This window comes from Ictalurus punctatus, chromosome 28 (genome assembly GCF_001660625.3).
Source record: "Ictalurus punctatus breed USDA103 chromosome 28, Coco_2.0, whole genome shotgun sequence".
NCBI lineage: Eukaryota > Metazoa > Chordata > Actinopteri > Siluriformes > Ictaluridae > Ictalurus > Ictalurus punctatus.
The window spans coordinates 3,502,132-3,520,731 of record NC_030443.2 but is presented as its reverse complement, the minus strand read 5'-3'; the positions used below and the strand labels follow the sequence as shown (position 1 = coordinate 3,520,731).

The 18,600-nt window shown below is 39.4% G+C and overlaps 2 protein-coding genes across 8 annotated transcripts; both read left to right on the top strand.

Annotated features, from left to right (window-relative positions):
* The first annotated feature begins 499 nt into the window (after positions 1-499).
* hoatz (HOATZ cilia and flagella associated protein) lies at positions 500-9,896 on the top strand. Of its 4 annotated transcripts, none has more exons than XM_017459465.3 (6): positions 679-961; positions 2,181-2,216; positions 2,289-2,359; positions 6,185-6,244; positions 7,148-7,200; positions 8,318-9,896. In XM_017459465.3, exons 1-6 carry the CDS (start codon positions 757-759, stop codon positions 8,382-8,384), a joined length of 492 nt encoding a protein of 163 aa, XP_017314954.2. In that variant the 5' UTR covers positions 679-756; the 3' UTR covers positions 8,385-9,896. The 4 variants fall into 4 exon arrangements, with proteins under 4 accessions (XP_017314952.2, XP_017314951.2, XP_017314954.2 ...); XM_017459464.3 differs by having other exon boundaries at positions 680-961; positions 2,286-2,359; XM_017459463.3 differs by lacking the exons at positions 7,148-7,200; positions 8,318-9,896 and adding an exon at positions 6,363-7,129 and having other exon boundaries at positions 500-961.
* layna (layilin a) lies at positions 9,806-18,183 on the top strand. Of its 4 annotated transcripts, none has more exons than XM_053677207.1 (7): positions 9,806-9,896; positions 10,791-10,879; positions 12,512-12,809; positions 13,665-13,822; positions 15,356-15,451; positions 16,072-16,174; positions 17,046-18,183. In XM_053677207.1, the coding sequence occupies exons 1-7, from the start codon at positions 9,847-9,849 to the stop codon at positions 17,398-17,400; spliced, it is 1,149 nt and encodes a 382-aa protein (XP_053533182.1). In that variant the 5' UTR covers positions 9,806-9,846; the 3' UTR covers positions 17,401-18,183. The 4 variants fall into 4 exon arrangements, with proteins under 4 accessions (XP_053533182.1, XP_017314944.1, XP_017314946.1 ...); XM_017459455.3 differs by lacking the exon at positions 9,806-9,896 and adding an exon at positions 10,593-10,674; XM_017459457.3 differs by lacking the exon at positions 9,806-9,896 and adding an exon at positions 10,659-10,739 and having other exon boundaries at positions 10,835-10,879.
* The last annotated feature ends 417 nt before the right edge of the window (positions 18,184-18,600 follow it).

Below are 18,600 nucleotides of genomic sequence, written 5' to 3'. Positions count from 1 at the left end.
GGTGGTGGTGGCGGTGGTGTGTGTCGTCCTGTTTTATTAGATACAGATGTAGCAGGAACCTTATAACAATCAACTAGGTTCGCATCAGTATAGTAACAGGTTTAGTGACGGTTCGGAGAACGTTCTCTTAACGTTAGGGGAACATTCTCCAAACCATCATGGGTTACTGCACAGTTCTCAAGAGGCTCAAATTATTTTAAGGTTCCTAGAAGGTTAATGAAATGTTCTCTGAAAACATAGCGGGTTACCACAAGATTCCAGACTTATTCAAATTATTTAAACGTTATGGGAACATTACAGGATCTTTCACCAAAATATTACAGGCAGTTTTCCAAGAGGTACATTTTTTTAAAGATACGGGAACATTAGGGGAACGTTCTTTGTACCATAATGTGCCATAATGACCATTGTAGTAGCTTTAATAGTCCTGGAAAAATAAAAGATCTGATCTCAGAACGTTTCGGAAACCAAAAACAAACGTTCCGGGAACGTTCTGGAAACAGTAATGGTTAGCTGGGGGTCTATGTGCTTGTTCAGTTGCGGATCATTCATCACGAGTGTGGAGGATTTAGGAACATTTTCCGTGCATATGGACGCTTTGTAATTTCATAACAACCGTACATTAACCTTTAGGATTGTCCTTTATCAATTAAACGGGAAATGATGTCGCGCGCCTGAACGCGTCTTTCTCCATGACAACTGCCTTCACTTCCGGTAAACACATTCAGTCCTTGGCTACAGTACAGCAGGGTTATTATGAGCGAAGTGTCAGATAAAGTAGACGCCGTGGAAACACTTTCAGATGGCGGTGTGTGTTACACGGTGTTCGAAGGCTCGTCGCAAGAGGATGTGGCTTACGCTAAAGTTTTCTGGAGCTCCCTGTGTTTACAGCCTCCCATCGAGTCCAGCTTAGTGGCTCTGGATATCACACAGCGTCTGAAGGTAGCCAAGGCCCCGCAGAGTAAGTGTGTGTCTGCGTGTGTGTGTGTGTGTGTGTGTGTAAGAGAGAGAGAGCGAAAGACAGAGAGAGAAACAGAGACAGAGAGGTGTGTGTGTGTGTGTGTGAGAGAGAGAGAGAGAGAGAGAGAGAGAGAGAGGGGGGTGCGTGTAAGAGATAGAGCAAAAGACAGAGAGAGGAACAGAGACAGGTGTGTGTGTGTGTGTGTGTGTAAGAGAGAGACAGAGAGGTGTGTGTGAGAGAAAGACAGAGAGAGAGAGAGAGACAGAGAGGTGTGTGTGTAAGAGAGAGAGAGAGAAAGACAGAGACAGAGAGGTGTGTGTGTAAGAGAGAGAGAAAGACAGAGACAGAGAGGTGTGTGTGTGTGAGAGAGAGAGAGAAAGACAGAGAGGTGTGTGTGTAAGAGAGAGAGAGAGAGACAGAGGTGTGTGTGTGTGTGTGTGTGCGCACATGTGTGAGTGACATTAGACTGCAATCTGGGTGTGTGGGGGGAGGTGTGTGGGTGTGGATGTGTGTGTGGGGGTGTGGGTGTAGGTGTGTGAGAGAAAATAATCAATGACAGGGTGGTGTAATGGCGTGACCACCCTGAGGCTGATTGTTTTCCTATAGCAGCACCTCCCTAAGTGTTTTATTTCTCTTACACCACAGCAATCTGCCAACAAAATCGCAATTGTTGTTGTGTTTTTTTGTTTTGTTTTTTAATGAATGACTGCTCATATTTTTTCTCCATTTATAGTTATATTAAAGTTAATTCCTGTTATTCCTTACCTTATAATAAGACCAAAAAAAATGCAGCTTGTCATGTTCACAGAGAAACCACAAATCCCTCTACACTGAAGATTTGTTAATGTAGGAACATCAACCTCTGCAGAGCTACCTCTGACTGTTACAAAGTGCTGATACTGGAGACTCCTTCCATACATGATAAATGAAGTTTCCTCACAAAAAAAAAAAAAACACTTCAGCAGATCAACAATTAAACACATTTTAAAATCCGTTTGTACGGAGACTCCACCCTACAATGCCTGTGTAAACTGTTACTATAGATAGCAATAATGTTCCAATGTGTCATTGTTCAATAAATTAACATTTGATCCGAATTAAAATGGCTAAACATATAGATATACCATAAACTCCTGACCATGAGCAAATATTCTGGACTTAGCCTGTATACTGCACAAAGAAAATAGTCTTAATCATTTTGTTTCCTCTTTCCTCATAGCCAGTAATACTGTTCCCACAGAGCCACCATGGTCTAGTAAGTACTCTTTAATTCAGGTTAATAATTTCACTCGAATTCGCCCAAACTGACAATATGATCTTACAGCAGAAAATGACGAGATCCTACAGAAGGCTTACCAGCTACAGATGCAGGATGAGAAGCAGAGGTATCTGGAAATGGTGAGGAAACGGTAAACTCCATCATACCTTGACGAATTCCTCGTCATGACGGCTTGCACACAATTAAGACTGTAAGGGGAAACATAAGAGTAAATGTTTCACACAGCCCTTGCTGCCTAAGTATTGATAGATTGTGAAGATGGCTCATCCGCTCAGAACAGTTCGATTCCACACTCAAGTGCTCTGGGTTCTATGATGCTGTTCTTTTCCCGGTCTGGGTGTGATATGCTGCATGTCCTATTCCAAACCTAACGCTTGTGTTTAAAGCAAGTTGGAAAACCTTGTTCTCGGACTTGAGAAAAATCTCGACACCTTTGAGGTGCTGGTGCTTTGCATAATTCTCCGAAGGGAGCTCAGACAGTTTGTTTAAGCAGGTGTGTAACCTGTCTCTGACGAGGAGTAACTTTCCCGGTGTAAATATTTTGACGAAACTTCGCTAGCTCTGAATGTAGCCTTGAGTAAACGGGATATAATGCATTTCTGTTCACCACAGATTCCTATCTTGTGGGGGAAGTTGGGCTAATGGGATTACTTACAGGGTTTTTTGTACCATCTGCTGGTCTGCCATTTACCTTACTGCTGTAGTGTGTTATATATTCTTCTTAACAGTCCCTGCAGGATCTCACGAATCTGCGATCACAGAAATGAACACAAAGTCAAGTAAACGCGGCGATATTCCGAGGAACATGCGATTTTTTCGAAGTTACGGTAGATTTGGGCGTCATATGACATCATCAGAATGCGCATTCAGCCAAAGCCCTCTTCAGTTCATGGGCATCGAAGATGAGTACAGCTAAAAGGACTCGTTTACTAACAAACATCACGGCGAAACTATTAATGCATTTGCAATTTCACCAATTCAAGTAGTTTTCAGCAAAAAAAATGCACAAAAACTCTGCAAGTCGCAAATTCCGAAAGAAAAGCTGTAGCAAACTCAAGCATTTTTGGCCGCGACAATCACAAAAGGACGGTGCAAATTCTGATTTAAAAAAGTCCACAATGAGAGGTTGATCAAAATATCTCTGATGGTAAGATTAAATATTGAATTTCATAACCTTAAACAGGTTATGAAATTAGTTATACAGTAGATATAATATATTGATGTAATTTCTTTCGTTCTCTCTTACTGTGCTGGAGCCAGCCTGCATTGAGCAGATACAGTAATGAGCAATGAATCGAGATCGGATGAGTTTTCGCAGTGTGAGGATCTGGCAGCCAGAATCTGCTGTCTTAAAGCAAAAAAAAAAAAAGGCTAGGCACACTGCATTAAGGAAATGAAGCTCCCACTTGCATAACGGTGCACTTAAGACATAAAGTGAATCAGGCATATGCTGCGATCACACACCGCTGCAAGCTAGATTGGTCCTTGATCGTGGCGGTTGTAATGAAATAGTCAAGAGTTACAAATCCCTGAAAGGAATATGAGATTTGAAGACGAGAGACTGGCACAAGCTACAAATTAAGCAATATCAGCAATTGGCTACACCTACCATTTTAATATCATGTGCACTATGGACCATCTACAAAATCAATAAACCTGCAGCCCACAAAATTAAGAGCTCGGATGAGATGGTGTTTAAATACCTAGCGGAATTCCTGTGAAGCATTAAATGGTTTATGGTCCCTGATGTGTTGTATGCTTCATATTACATACTCATAAAACTCTCGTGAGTAATTGCCGGTTTTTTAATGTGATAAGTAGCCTGTAGTACTTTTGATTTAGAGCTGGTGTTCTCCACTGCAGCGCACCAGGGAGCCAATCGGAGTAATGTGCTCCCAGAAGCTGCCACCTTTAACCAGCTCTTTGTACTTCTGTCATGATGGATGCATCTGCGGAGCCTCTGGTGCTTGCTGCAGCCCACTGAGCGGGGCTGCTAATCGGATTAGCGGGCCCGTGGTTTGCGGTGTGCAGGCTAGTCGCAGTTCAATTCATCTGAAAGAGCCTAGGAGGATTCATGGAGCATCTATTCTTTTTTTCCTTGCAGTGGATTCTGCTTAAGTAAAGAGGTGCACATCATTCAGTGTGAGGCATGAGACTCACAAATGCAGATTTTAAAAAGAAAGTTGCTTGGATGAAGAGCTCTTACTAGCCTAGAGATTCCTAATTTAGAATTCAATTGGGCCAATAGAAGATCATTATGCTTGTTATCTCTGACATTTAGCACGTGTATGACCCAAGTTCAGAGAATTCCAGCACGGCTGACTTTCACAGCGTTGGTTGGATTTTCTAAAGGCTTATCTATGGCATTACAATAGAACAGTTCTATAAGCAAAGAATACAATATAATCGGGGTGTGCTGTTCTAGGAATTTAATCAATGACAGGTGGTATCATGCAGCCCGATGTGACTCAGAGTACCTGGTACGACCGCAAAGTCGATTGTTTTTTCTATAACAGCGCGTCCTGAGGTGTTTTATTCCAACATATACAACATGTTTTATTTGTATCCATTTATTGTTACTTTTAATGTCATGGAATGTCCAAGTAATAGGTTCGTTACTGTTATCACTTACAGCCTTTCCTTCATTTATTCATGAACTTAACTTGTTACCGAGAAACCACAAAACCCATCACAGAAAACTTAAGTTACAGAAAGCTTTGTATTCACAATGAAATGTTTTTCTTTGTTAAATAAGAACGTTTTTCCTCTGTTTAGCGTCTGCCGCATTAGCTCTTACTATAGAAATGATAATGCATGCGAATAAACACAGTACCACAAACCTGTGATTTGCTTTGCAGCCAAGCTGTTGTAAATAAATGAATACTGTCTGATGGGTCAGAATCAAGAGTTCAACAGCACTGAGGTATAAAAGTGTATAATAGTTAGACTATATACGGTACGCGAAAGTGTTCTAATTTGCTGTGCGTTTCAGTCACGTTCCTAAATTTCGATTTCAACCCGATCGATTCTTCATCGGCCTTAAGCACTGCCATAAGTTCAAACAAAATCGCATAATCAGTGATGGTTTTCTTCAGTCAAGTTCTTGGTTTAACCTGAAAAGTCAATACATGCAGCCAAGCAAATGACAGAATCTCATGAACTTCCTAAGCTATCATTCTCTAGTGACTCATAGGTATGTTACTCACTTGCCATCTTTTTTTTTTTTTTTTTCTAGCACAATTATTTCTCTTATTTCTCCACAGGCCTGAGCATTTGACCTGAAGGCTGGAGGATGTATAGACCACCAGATCAGACCATATCATTTTCATACCATTCCTATTTACTAACTGGCTTTTCTTCCCAAGAAAAAGCTTTTTCCAAAGCTGACAACTGGAAAGAAATGGTTGTTTTTATTTTCCAAAACTGCATTTTCCATCATAGACGCCCTTTGATGTCATTTTCCTTCCGAATCGAAAGTTTTCACATGAATAACCGCAGTTATTTTGTTCGGAACAATGTCCACAGAAATGCGTATATTTTATGAGAGAAGCCGCTTTTGATTTCACTTTGAGTGCTTTTGCAGTACACGGCATGAGTAATGTTTATAGCTAATGATAATAATCATATTGCATTACATTACTGTAAATGATTAACCTGCTCTCAAATGATGGCTGCTTGATAAATGGCTACCGAGACCATATTCAGAAGGAAATCAATCAAATGATGTTAATTACCAGCCGGCCGTGTAGCCACAAAGCGGGAGTGGTAAATCAGAGTTATGAGGCTTGTTTAGTAGTTGCAGTTTCTCTCGCCAGCTGGCTGCTGCGTTCTCAGCCGTGTCCATATGCACATAGGGTACTACCAGCAGAGACGTAGGTGGTTAGCTATCTAACATCACATCTTGCGTTTTCACACAGCTGTCTATTGTGTCTTTTTCTCAAAAGGCCAAAAAGCATGATGAGATCATGGCACTCTTAAAGAAGCATAGAGAAGATCGGATTAAGGTAGGCACCAGCATGTCGATCTCCCTTATGAAACTATATTGCTGTTCATTTCTGTTCAGCTGCCAATATGTAGGTACAAATCATCAAATAGGCGATTCATCATTACGGCCTTTTGCAGATTTGGGCAGAAGAGGAGTCCCATAGACAGCCAAGTGTTTTATTTCTCTGCTATACATTAGAGTGCTCTGTCTCTCTTATCAGCACTTTTTCCTCAAAGCCTCAGCATTTTAGCGCCTGTCCAACCCCTGCAGAGGAGCAGGAAGAGTGGAATGGTCTGGAAAGCAACTCATTATGGACTTGCATGTCTCTAGGGGAAAAGGATGATGATTATGTGCTTAGCCTTAGCTGTTTTCCCAATCACGATTAGTCATAGCCAGTTCTATCGTACGCTTATTGCTTAAGGCAAATGTGCATTAAAACAACCCTGTGCCCCAAAATCATGATTCGTAAATCGTTTACAATTTGTCAACCTTCCTCTTGGATGTCTGATTCTGATTATATAAATAATATAATCCAATCAAAAATCATTCTTACTTATGTATTACTTTTTAAGTTTGACTCTTATATTGTTTCCATCCGAGTAAGTAATTATAGTAGAACGTTTGTTGTTGCTATTTTTATGCATTAGTTATCTTAATCGTAACTACGGCTTTATTTCTGTAATCTGCAAATTACAGATTGTCTGATATAGTTACCAACCAAAATTGAAATTAAATAGCCACGATCAGTTTAATACCTTGTCCGATTGCTATGCTGGCTAGGCCACAAATTATCCTACGAATACGAATACTGCCTTCATAGCACCTCTTTTCACACATTTGTATAAGATGTTGATCAAATACGCCAGTTAGAACATCTTGGTAACATCATGATTATAAACTGTTAACTGCTTGTTCGCTACAGAAAGAAATGGTATCCCGTCTGCACAAGCCAAGGAGACCTGAGCTGACTGAAAGGTACAAGAGAACATCAAACATCGAATTCATCTGGTGAAAAATCTAAGATTAAACTGCTTACAATAAGTGGCCTGGTGCATGATAGAGCCCTGCATTGATTGTGTGGATGTAGTACGCAGTAACCCGACACTGACTAGAGGATTTACTGCTGTGGGAGGGGAAGCTGTTTTGCTGATGCTGCTGCTATAAATTACTTCAAATTAAAAAAAAAAAAAAAAAGGCAAACAAATAATACTCCCTTTTAATTCTTGAGAGAGGTATTAGACAGACGTTACTGTTACAGGAAAACAATCAGTTTGTGTGGGTGTGGGTATGTGCGGGTGTAGTATGCCAGTCAAATTTTTAAAAATTGGTGGTTAATGAGTTATGAGAAAATGATGATGGCTACAGAGAAAGTGCAAAAATGTACCCAATTCCTCACTTTTAACAAAATACTAATAGTTTCTGTGAAGATTTAAGACATTTTAAGCATAGGTTATGCAACGTTTTCTGTTCTTCAAACGGTGAAAGTTTCCTGCTGTAACCCAGCACATTAAGTGCTCCCTAATTAGACCAGGAGTTAGTCAATTAATCCATGAATCAGCTGTGTTAGATTAGGCAAAAATGTCTGCCTTCTGTTTGTTGTCATTTCAATGATGCTTACAAAATAAAGGTACCAATCTGTAATTTTCCCTTTTTTCTCTCTCTCAAGTGGTACCGTTAAGGGTACATCTTGTCTACCTTTGGTTTGCAATTTTCACCTGTAAATGTGAAAATAGTGTTCCTTTAAAAAATTATTTAAGGAACATAATTGGACCTTAAGAACCACCCATGTACCTTTTTAAGCATTACTCTAAAATCTAATTGAAAGAACATGCACTTAACAGTTAACAGATGCCTGCTAAAATACAAAATATGGTACTACCCCAGTGACATGGAAAAGTTCAGCTTGGTACCTTTATCTCTGAGAGTGTATCTACATGTTGTAAGCAAGCGTAGATAGCTAAAAATAATAATAATAATAATAATAATAATAATAATAATAATAATAATAATAATAATAAATAAATAAAGGAAAAAAATGTTTTTTCTATTTCACATCACTTGCTGATTCTGATCTGTTATGCTGTGCCTGCAGGTTTTCTTGTAAGGCTCCTCCTGAGGTTCTGGATCAGGACATAAAGGAAGTCCAAGAACTTGTATAAAGGGTGCCACCAGCCTTTTGAAACCTAATACTATAATTTTGTTTGGAGTATAAGAATATGAATAGTACTTTGCATGAAACTGTCCCTGTATATGTTGTCTATACACACTTATTGTGGAAAACAAACTTTGTACACATTTCTTTTATTGATTTAAACATATACAGTTGCAAACAAAATTATTTATCCCCCATTGCAAATCAGGTTTATTGTCAAAATTTACAGACTTTCAGCTGTTTGCAATGAACAAATCAAACAACAGCAATTGAAATAGTTCAACACATCTAATGTTTCAAGTGATTTCCACAAATTCAACTGAAAATGCAACTTATAATGATTTCTCCAGTCTCAAAATTATTCAACCCACTGAATAGAATCCCTAACAGCAGCACAAATATACAAAACAGGTGTTGTCTCAAGCACACCTGATGCTAAACTAATCAAGGGCTTCATTAGTTGTAGCAGCTGAAAGCCTGTAAGTTTTTACAATAAACTTTTTTGCAATGGGGGTTGAATAATTCTGATTGTAACTGTAAGTCTGCATGTACTACATGTGAAAAGTCCACTGTGAAGTTTCTAAAAACTACTTCACATGTGATGTGCATCTGACTTTTCTCTGAAAGGAATAGATAAGAGGAATGGTGTGTGGTAATGCAAAATGTTATCGTACCAGATAAAGCCCACGATGATGGGTTCATTTTACATCTCAGTGCCTGGGATTAACTTGGTGTGTCAGGAAGTTGACTTGGCCCAAATTGGGCTGATAGTCAATTCATCATATTGGGTTGAGACGCTGGCCTGAAATGGAACAGGCAAGATTCATTTTCTGGATATTTGCACTGCACCTTTTGAGAAGCAGCAAATTATGAAGTAAAATAAATCAGCTGTTAATGCAAGAAAATAAATGTTTTTGTTGACATTAAATAAATTTTTAGTTGAAGAATTCATAATTACACACAAAGCATCCATAATATTAAAACCACTGAAAGGTGACATGAATAACACTGATTATCTCATTACAGTGGCGTCTGTCAAGTTGAAGGGTATATTAGGCAGCAAGTGAACAGTCACTTCTCAAAGTTGAGGTGTTGGAAGCAGGGAAAATGGGCAAGAGTAAGGATCTGATCGACGTTGCCTACTTGTGATGGCTAGATGACTAGGTCAGAGCATCTCCAAAATGGCAAGTCTTGTGGGGTGTTCCCATTATGCAGTGGTTAGTACCTACCAAAAGTGGTCCAAGTACAACTGGTGAACCAGCGACCCGGTCATGGGCGCCCAAAGTTCATTGATGCGCTTGGGGCACAAAGGCTAGCCTGTCTGGTCTGATCCCACTGACAAGCTACTGCAGCACAATTTGCCAGAAAAACTTCATGCTGGCTATGATAGAAAGGTGTCAGAACACAGTGTATCGCAGCTTGTTGCCTATCGGACTTCATAGCTGCAGACCAGTCAGAGTGTGGAGTCCATGCCTCGACGGGTCAGACCTGCAAGAAGGACCTATACAATATTAGACAGGTGGTTTTAATGTTACGGCTGATCGGTGTATATATTTCTTTATTACATAGACATTATGTAGGCCGTAACTTTTCAACATGATCTTTGGCTTGATAGCCAGTGTTAGCCTACTGACAAAAAAGTATGCTAGCTAACCTTATTTGAGTGGAAAATATGACTGAATTAAACTTCTTGTAATAAATAAGCCAAATTAGTATGTTGTAAAAGAAATTTTTAAAGAATATATTAAATCCTAACATCACTGTATTTCCAGTTAACATTAATCTATATCAGTGTTAACGTTACTTCTAGCTAGTTTTTTTTTTTTTTTTTAATTACCTCACATTTTGTGTGTAACATCTCGGATTATCAACTAGCACTCGACTCTAGTAATATTGTCATTTTTACCCACAAATTGAGTTTAAAAAATAATAATAATAATAAATAAAATTGCATGCTGGGTAAATATCTTAACCCGAGCTCGCGCTGGGTAGTCAAATAGACTCAAATTGGGTTATTTTTAACTCCAACGTTTTAAGAGTGACTTGCGCGTTTAACAATGGACATTGTCCCAATGCCATTCATCGTATATTTATCAATAATAATGATTATTATTATTATTATTATTTATTTCTGGCACAAAATTTCGATTGCAAGAACAGCTAAAAGAGACTCCGCCCACCAACAGCGGGCTAATTTAATTAATCCGAACCTAATTAACGCGCTCGCGTGACCGAAACTCCTCAAGCGCGCGCTCCTCCCTGCCTTTCCTGCGTGCACTGTGCGGAGAAAACACAAGGTTCATACACACACACACACACACACACACACGCTCAATCTGCGGATTGTCCATTTTGTCGAAATGTGAGTTGTTGTTGTTTTTTTTAATGTTTAAAATACGCATTTGATCTGTAGAAGAAACGGTGAAATGGATGTGAGGAGAGTTTTGGCTTTTTCAGCGCTGATGCTCAGTGTGCCGACTTCAGCATCCAAAGTGCTTGGTGGTAAGTGCGCGTTTTCCCAAAAATAAATAAATAAATAGATAAATATATCTCTCCTAATTCCTGGTTTAATGTTCATAGGAAGTTTAGACGATGATGATTTCTGTAAGGCATCATGTGATGATCTAATCAGCCACCCAGTATGCAATATCAATAAGATCTCCCTTTTACTGGCTGAATGAATCATGCTGGTGTTATGTTGTAAGCTACATTCAATTCCATTTTATTTTAATAATAGACAAGGCACAAAGCAGCTTCAGAGAAATCCGGACGTAGATTGAGATTGAACGAGCCAGAGGTGATAGTGGAAGGAAAACCTCCCTTCCTCCCTGAGGAAGAACTCTTGAGAGGAACCAAACTCAAAGGGAACCCATCCTCTTACCGTACAAAGTGTGTTGAGATGATGTCCAGTATGAGCGTATTGTGAATAAGAGTCCTATATGAGCACAGGACAGTCTTTAAGTCTACAGTATCCAGGAGCGGTTATCCATTGAAGCAAGGGTGAGACTGTTTCTGTGATGGTCTTGAGGGACACATCCGCAACAGCTGATGGTGGATCACAAGTGCAGAAGCTCCAAACAGAAATAGAGAGAGCATCAGAATGAATGAGGAACCTCAGTAGTAGCCTACAACAAGCCTCGATTTATTTGTTTTTTATATATTTGTGGACATTTCTGAATGCACCGAGTCTGCATTTTCGCAACAGGTTAACCCGCTTTACACTAGACGCTATTTCACTTCACGTACCCTATGGGCTTTTTATCATATCCGCGTGATCTTCGTACTCGTTTCCCCTCTACGCTTCTTTTGATCATGATTAAAGCATTTCCTTTTCCTTTACTGCCTGTAAACTCGACGTGTGGTGCGTGCTATAGATGTTTTATGAGATGTCTAGGGCTGCATTGCAACCTGGACTAGTGAAGTAAACAGAACATTGAAAAGACAGGTTTACATGCGGTTTAGTGCTGTGGAATGTGGGTTGGGACGCAGCTTCTATTGTCAAAACATTGGAGAATGCTGGTCTAATTAGGAGATGGGTCAGAGGTACCAAAGGGGCCTCTGTGTAATGAGAAAAAATGTCAAGCGTGGGATGTTTGGACACTATTGGGATAGGACAGTAGTTTTTGAATGAAAATGTCCAACAATTTGGTGTGCATGATTGTACGCTAGTAATCGGTTATATGAGAAATGGAAATTTCAGGGGTTTAATGCATTAGGTCTAGCACTTTAGACTTAATACCGATTCTTTATGCAAAACAGTTTTTGTCAGTACGTGTAAAACTGCACAAGTTTCAAGGACAGTCATTTACATTTAGTTTTGAGTGCATTTTACAGGCACACGAGAAATGCATACAAATTACAAATATGGATAAGCAAGGATGACGTGGTTGGATTTTTACTACATTTCAAGAAAAGGAATGAATGCTAACCCATTTGACCTTGATCTTACCTTTCATAACTTTTTAATAGCTTACTAGAAACTTGAATCCTGCAAATTGTTGCTAATTATCTTTACTGTAATAATGGTACTGAAAAACAAACTATAGGATATGAATCCTTGCATTTGGGTAACATGCCGACAATCCCTTAGTTACACCTTCATGCGCCTAAACTTGTCTCAGTCTTCCCCCAAAGGCCAACACATATGCAAGCGGGGCACCAACAAGCCCTGCTACAAAATGGGCTACTTCGAGGATAGCTGGCGTAAGGTAAACTTCGAGGAGGCCCAGCGGGCATGCAGGAGTGACGGAGGAGACCTGCTCAGCATCGAATCACCGGCTGAGCAGAGTCTCATTGAGGGCTTTATTCAGGACCTGAAAGCTTCAGATGGTGACTTTTGGATCGGTCTACGCAGAGAGCCAAACTATGAGGAGAGCAGCATTGACTGCGATTCTCGGTACTACTGGCTGGATGGCAGTCGATCAAATTTCAGGTCAGAACACAAAAAATTTCCACTATGTATCGTGTATTCCATCATGTACACTTGTATTACGAAACATAATTCTGCCGAGAACTCTAGCATCAGGTCCTACTGTTTTATTTTGGGTTTATTTCTTTTTTTCAGTGTAGATAAAGGTGTAGCACTTTAACACTCAAATTCCTGTGTCTTAACGGAGATGTTGGCAATTATTCCACGTGTTCTTGCGTGTTCATCAACGGAGACAATCGTTTTCTTTGACTTTTTCGGAATCTGTTTCATAATGCGAATTTCAGAGATTTCGATGAGGTAAATGAAATGTTTTTTTTTGCCTAGATTTCTCCCTACATTAGTCTTAGCAACCATATATTTTTCAGCGGCTGCTCATACAACATTGTGGTGTAGATAAGCATGCTTTGAGGAGAGCACTAATTGCTCTATTCTGCATACCTGAGCTTAAAGATACCTGTGATTGGCTAGCGTAACTCCAATAAAATAGAAGAAGGGGACAGAAGAAAGTAATCTTTTCTTAAAGACAGGTTCAGACTGTGTGATTATGGCAGGCTGCTGATTATTACTGCACGAGATTCCGATAAAATTCCGGCCACATTCTGTAAAAGACTGACCGATAACGTATGTTATTTTTTAATACAATGAAGATCCTCTAATGATAGTCCTGCATTTGAAGAAAATGACTACATTTTGCTTGTCAGTGTTCAAACACACGATCGCACGACACTAGATGAGTATTCCACTTGGTTCCCTTATGAGACCGTTTTACTTTTGATGATGACCAGGAATTCGAGAGTAAAGGGTCATACAATATGAGCTATGATAGTATCAGCAATGACGTTCTGGGTACATGTGTAGGAACTGGCACACGGATGAGCCCTCCTGTGGTTACGAGGTGTGTGTGGTGATGTACCACCAACCATCAGCGTCTTCAGATGAGGGAAACAGGTACATGTTCCAGTGGAATGACGACAACTGTGAGACGAAGAACAATTTCATCTGCAAGTATACCAAAGGTGAGATTCTTCAATATTGGTTTGGGAGTTATATCATCCCAGTGTAGTACCTCACGACTGCTAGCATTTAATGAACGCTAGTAAGAACCTGGTTGGCTTTCTTTTTTCTTAAATAATAGTTTTTCAAGTGAAGGTTGTGTTGCCCCTGAATTAGTGTTATGGACACTATGGATATTTCATCCCTTTGACATCCATTTTGAAACAATGCAGCCTGTTATTTAAAGAGAATAATGGCATGGTCATAAAAGCCTAACTGTAATTGTGAGTTTTGTAAGATAAAGCTTACAACTTGGGACCCAGTGCAGGAGTTATTATTACTGCCCCAAGGTTGATTCGTTTCCAATAACAGCATGACCCAAAATCTCTTATTCCTCTTATACAACAATAATTTGTTAACTATTACAATTTTTAATTTATTAACTAACAACAAACTGACATGAAACCCTGCAAAACAAGTTATTTCCTGTTTTATAGCTACTATAAACAGTCTTACCAGATTATCCCTCACCAGTCTATCTGTTTTTTCTCTCACTATAAGGTAAAAGACAAAAAAAAAAAAAAAAAAAAACGTACATTGTCACACCTGAAGAATTGGTGACCATTACAAACTGGAGACTCCTTCCATAAATGTTAAATAAATGCCCTTATAGAAAACTATCTATAAGAAAACTATCTATGTTATAATAATGTCATGTCTTTGTTAAATTATTATCCTTAGGTTATGTCAAACATCCACCATACAAGTCCCTGTGTAAGTTGGTACTATAGAAATGATAACATGCTAGATAATGATAACATGCTACACCCAGGATTTTTTTTAATCCACCTTCTGACTATTCAGAGTCAAGACATTAACAGCGCTGTGGTATAAATGCACGTAGAGAATATACAAGACCAGACGCTGTTAGAGGAGTGCTCGAAGTGTGTTGCTGTGAGTCTGAGAAGTGCAAATCCATATCAGAGGAAACCAGAACGTGTTACATTCAGACCTGGCATTTATATCTCTGTCATGGCTCCCAACCACATTACATCAATTTACTGAATTCGCCATTATGCCGCCCCCGTGAAGAGCGTATTCGGCAGGCTGAGTGGGCGGAATGGAACAAACACACACACGCGCACACACACACACACACACACACACACACACACACACACACACACACACACACACATATCCTAGCCCCAACTATCATATGTGATATTCATAACAAATATAGCCGAACTCTTCAAGAAATTCTAATGTACTGATAACTGATTCGAAGTGATTTGAGACAGAGCTCCACTCCCACCTATTAATTTGCCAATTCACTATAAGCCAAATGAAACTGTATGTTAATTATAATGAAAAGAATTTAAATGGCATTTTTCCAAGCATGATTTGATTACAAACAGCCTAAGCGGGCAGCCCAATCTGGCGAAACAGACAGTTTTCCCCCATTCTGTGCCAGTTGTGTACGTTTTTATATTTTCTGCATTGTTTTGACCTTTTAGATCCTCATTTCCAAGTCGTTTATTTTCTTCTAATTTCAGACGTCTTTACGACAACGACGACAACAGAAGCAGCCAAAAACCCCTCAGTGACTGTTCACGATGATGGGATGAGCGTTGTGGTTGCTAGACCTACAGGTAGACCACCAGAGTAGAATAAAGGTTTCAATAAAGTAATGAATATACAGTAAGTCTCAGATTTGATGGTGGGTTTTAGAGCAGTGCTGCTACATCTACAGTTATTAACCATTTCTATACCATTGCGCTGTTGTATTCTCAATTCTGATTGGTCAGAGGGTGTTTAGTAATTTTCTATAATAGTAGCTCTGACTACAGATCTGGCTACAAGGCTAATCACAAGTTTATATTAATGCACCGTTCTAATACCTTATAGTTTCTATAGTAACAACATATTGCCTTAAAGAGAAAATGATAGACAGCTGTATCGGATGTTTCATGGAATTTCCACAACATTATCTGCAAGTGGTTTATTCCTTGCAGTAAGACTGTAGGCTTTGTAAATGACAAGCTAGCAGAAAAGCTATCTTTAAAATAACTGCATTAATTCAACTAATAAAAAGGCTCTGTGGCTGATTTCTAATTACGTTAGTGAATTTTATTTGACTTCTGATTAACTGCGCTAAATGCAAATGAATTAATACATGCAACTGATAAAACCCCCACAATATCAATAACTGTTAATAACCAGAGTGACATTATGCTGAATCTTATGTTATATATTGCTTAATGTTTTCCAGATGATGTAATGAACATCGTTTACATTGTTCTCCCTACGATACCTCTACTGCTGCTCCTGATCGTAGCAAATGGAGTTTTCTGCTTCAAACTGTTTACAAAAAAGTATGTCATTTACAGAACAATTTAAAGATCACGTTTAAAGATATTTGTTGTAATGTTACAGAAGTATACACTCAGTGGCTCTGTTAGGCACACTTACTTTTATAAGCAATTCTAATGATGGTAAGAATTGTAGGAAATTTATACTATATGGCCAAAAGGAGGTGGACACCTGACCATCACACCCATGTGGTTCTTCCCCAAACTGTTGCCACAAATTTGGAAGCACACAATTGTCTAGAATGCCTTTGTATGCTGTAGAATTAAGATTTTCCTGGAACTAAGAGGCCCAAAACAAAAAAATGCCCCTGTGCGCAAAGCGAGGTTAATAACAACATGGTTTGCGTGGAATCCGAGAGCGCTGCACAGAGCCATGACTTCCCTGGACACCTTTAGGTTGAATTGAAACATCAACTGCACACCAGGCCGTCTTACCCAACATCAGTTACTGACCTCATTAATACTGTTCTGGCTAAATGAGCACAAATCCCAACAGCCACGGTCCAGAATCTAATGGAAGGTCTTACCAGAAGGATGGAGGTTGATATAACAGTAAAAGGGGACCAACTCCATGTTAATGCCCATGGTTTTGGAATGGGCACATATTGGGTATGATGGTCAGGTGTCCATATACTTTTGGCAATAATAATTTTTATATACATTATAATTATTGCTATATAAATAGAATGAGAAATAAATTGATGAGGTTTATTTTGTTACACATTCAGTAAAAGATACCATTTTCAGTGCCTGCCATTTTAAATGAAGTAAATGTGATATCGTAAATATATATAATGTTCTTATTACTAGAGTATGCAGACATTGTGGGTGCTTGTTGGTTTGGTGTGACATCACATTCATTCCCTGTCTTTAGGAGAAGAAAGCAAACAGAGACTCCTGCAGATAAGCATGGAACCTGGGCCCCAGGAGAGCGATGCAACAGCCCAAGTCCAGATGTGTACAACGTGATCCGAAGGCAGCACGAGACCGACCTGAATGACACCCGGCCTCACACCAAGAACACCTCGTTCCTGGGCTCCTCCCCAGACACACCGACCGACGAGTATGACAATCTGGGAGGCCAAGACACTGAGAGTGGGTTCGTCACGCTGGCCAGCACGGAGAGTGGCTTCGCCACCAATGAGATCTACGAGTCCTACCAGAACCGTTCCAGCACCAGGTACCACAGACAACACAGCTGGCTGGATAACGAGCTCTACAGCTACTGAACTTTGTGTTATCAGAAAATTTGTGATGAAACAAGCCTCAGGTCTTGGATATCCTCAGACATTTCAAACAATTCAGTTGGAAATCAAAGATTGATTACTTTTGTCTGCATAAACGGGCACCGTGATGACAGATAACAGTGAGATTGTCTTCTTGTAATCAGTTGAGCATAATTTCTGATTTAGTCTCCTATGGTAGGCAACGACCAAAAAAAAAAGGCTCAGAGTCTCAGATAATCCAAGATAATGATCTGCTCCCTGTTTCTGGAAATACAAAAGACATTTCAGAAGATCAAGATACTTGATCAAGTGTGCACCCCTGTATTCGCATGGAATGATTGTTAAAACGTGAAAAATGACATCGATGTGACTTCTTTAAAGATTTGCTTGAGAAATTCTTATTTCCTCTCACTGACTGCGTGTGGAAAGTGAGCGATTTATAGACTTTTTAAGGCTATACATTATAAAATATATGTACTGTCTGTTTTTTTTTCTCTCTTTTACTGGTTGGGTTCACAGAAGTTGATGTCAACTGAAGGCCCTTTGAATTGTCCATGTCTCCTAGAGAAACTAGCGGCAACTGTTCAATTAAATCAATGTAATGGTATTCATACTTAGTGCATAAAATTGTTCTGTATGTGCTTGTGCCTCATCGTGTTGGGTTTGCATGGCCTGGTTATGCTGCTTTGCATATTCTTAGCATTGGCCTTAAGCATTAAAATATGATCTTATAATGCTGACTTGTGAACCTGAAACTGGAACTAAATAAAAGTCTTGCCTTTTCTGTCAAAACAAGTTTGAGATGTATTTGTAATTATTTGAATGAAAGAGGTTTATAAAGAAGACTTTTAAAACTAGCGTTTTGCTGAGTTGTCCTACAATAGTGCACATTTATAGCGACGTCGTTTATATCTAGGTTTATGGGTGCACTTAAACTGCTGTCTACTAAGTGCCCTCGGCATTGTCCATGTCTCCTATTCTTCATTGAAAACAGGCTCCCAAGTGGCGCACCAGAAAAGCAGAGATTGCAAGTTTGAATCACAATGATGCTTAGTCTAGAGAGCAAAATTAGCCAAGCTCTCTGGGTGGGACGGGCATACTCTTTCTACCCTGTCAATCACAAGGGCACTACCCAATCATGGGCATCTGTGAGCTCATGTATGTGGAAGAGGGCAGATGGAGCTTTCATCTGAGTAGAGTGGT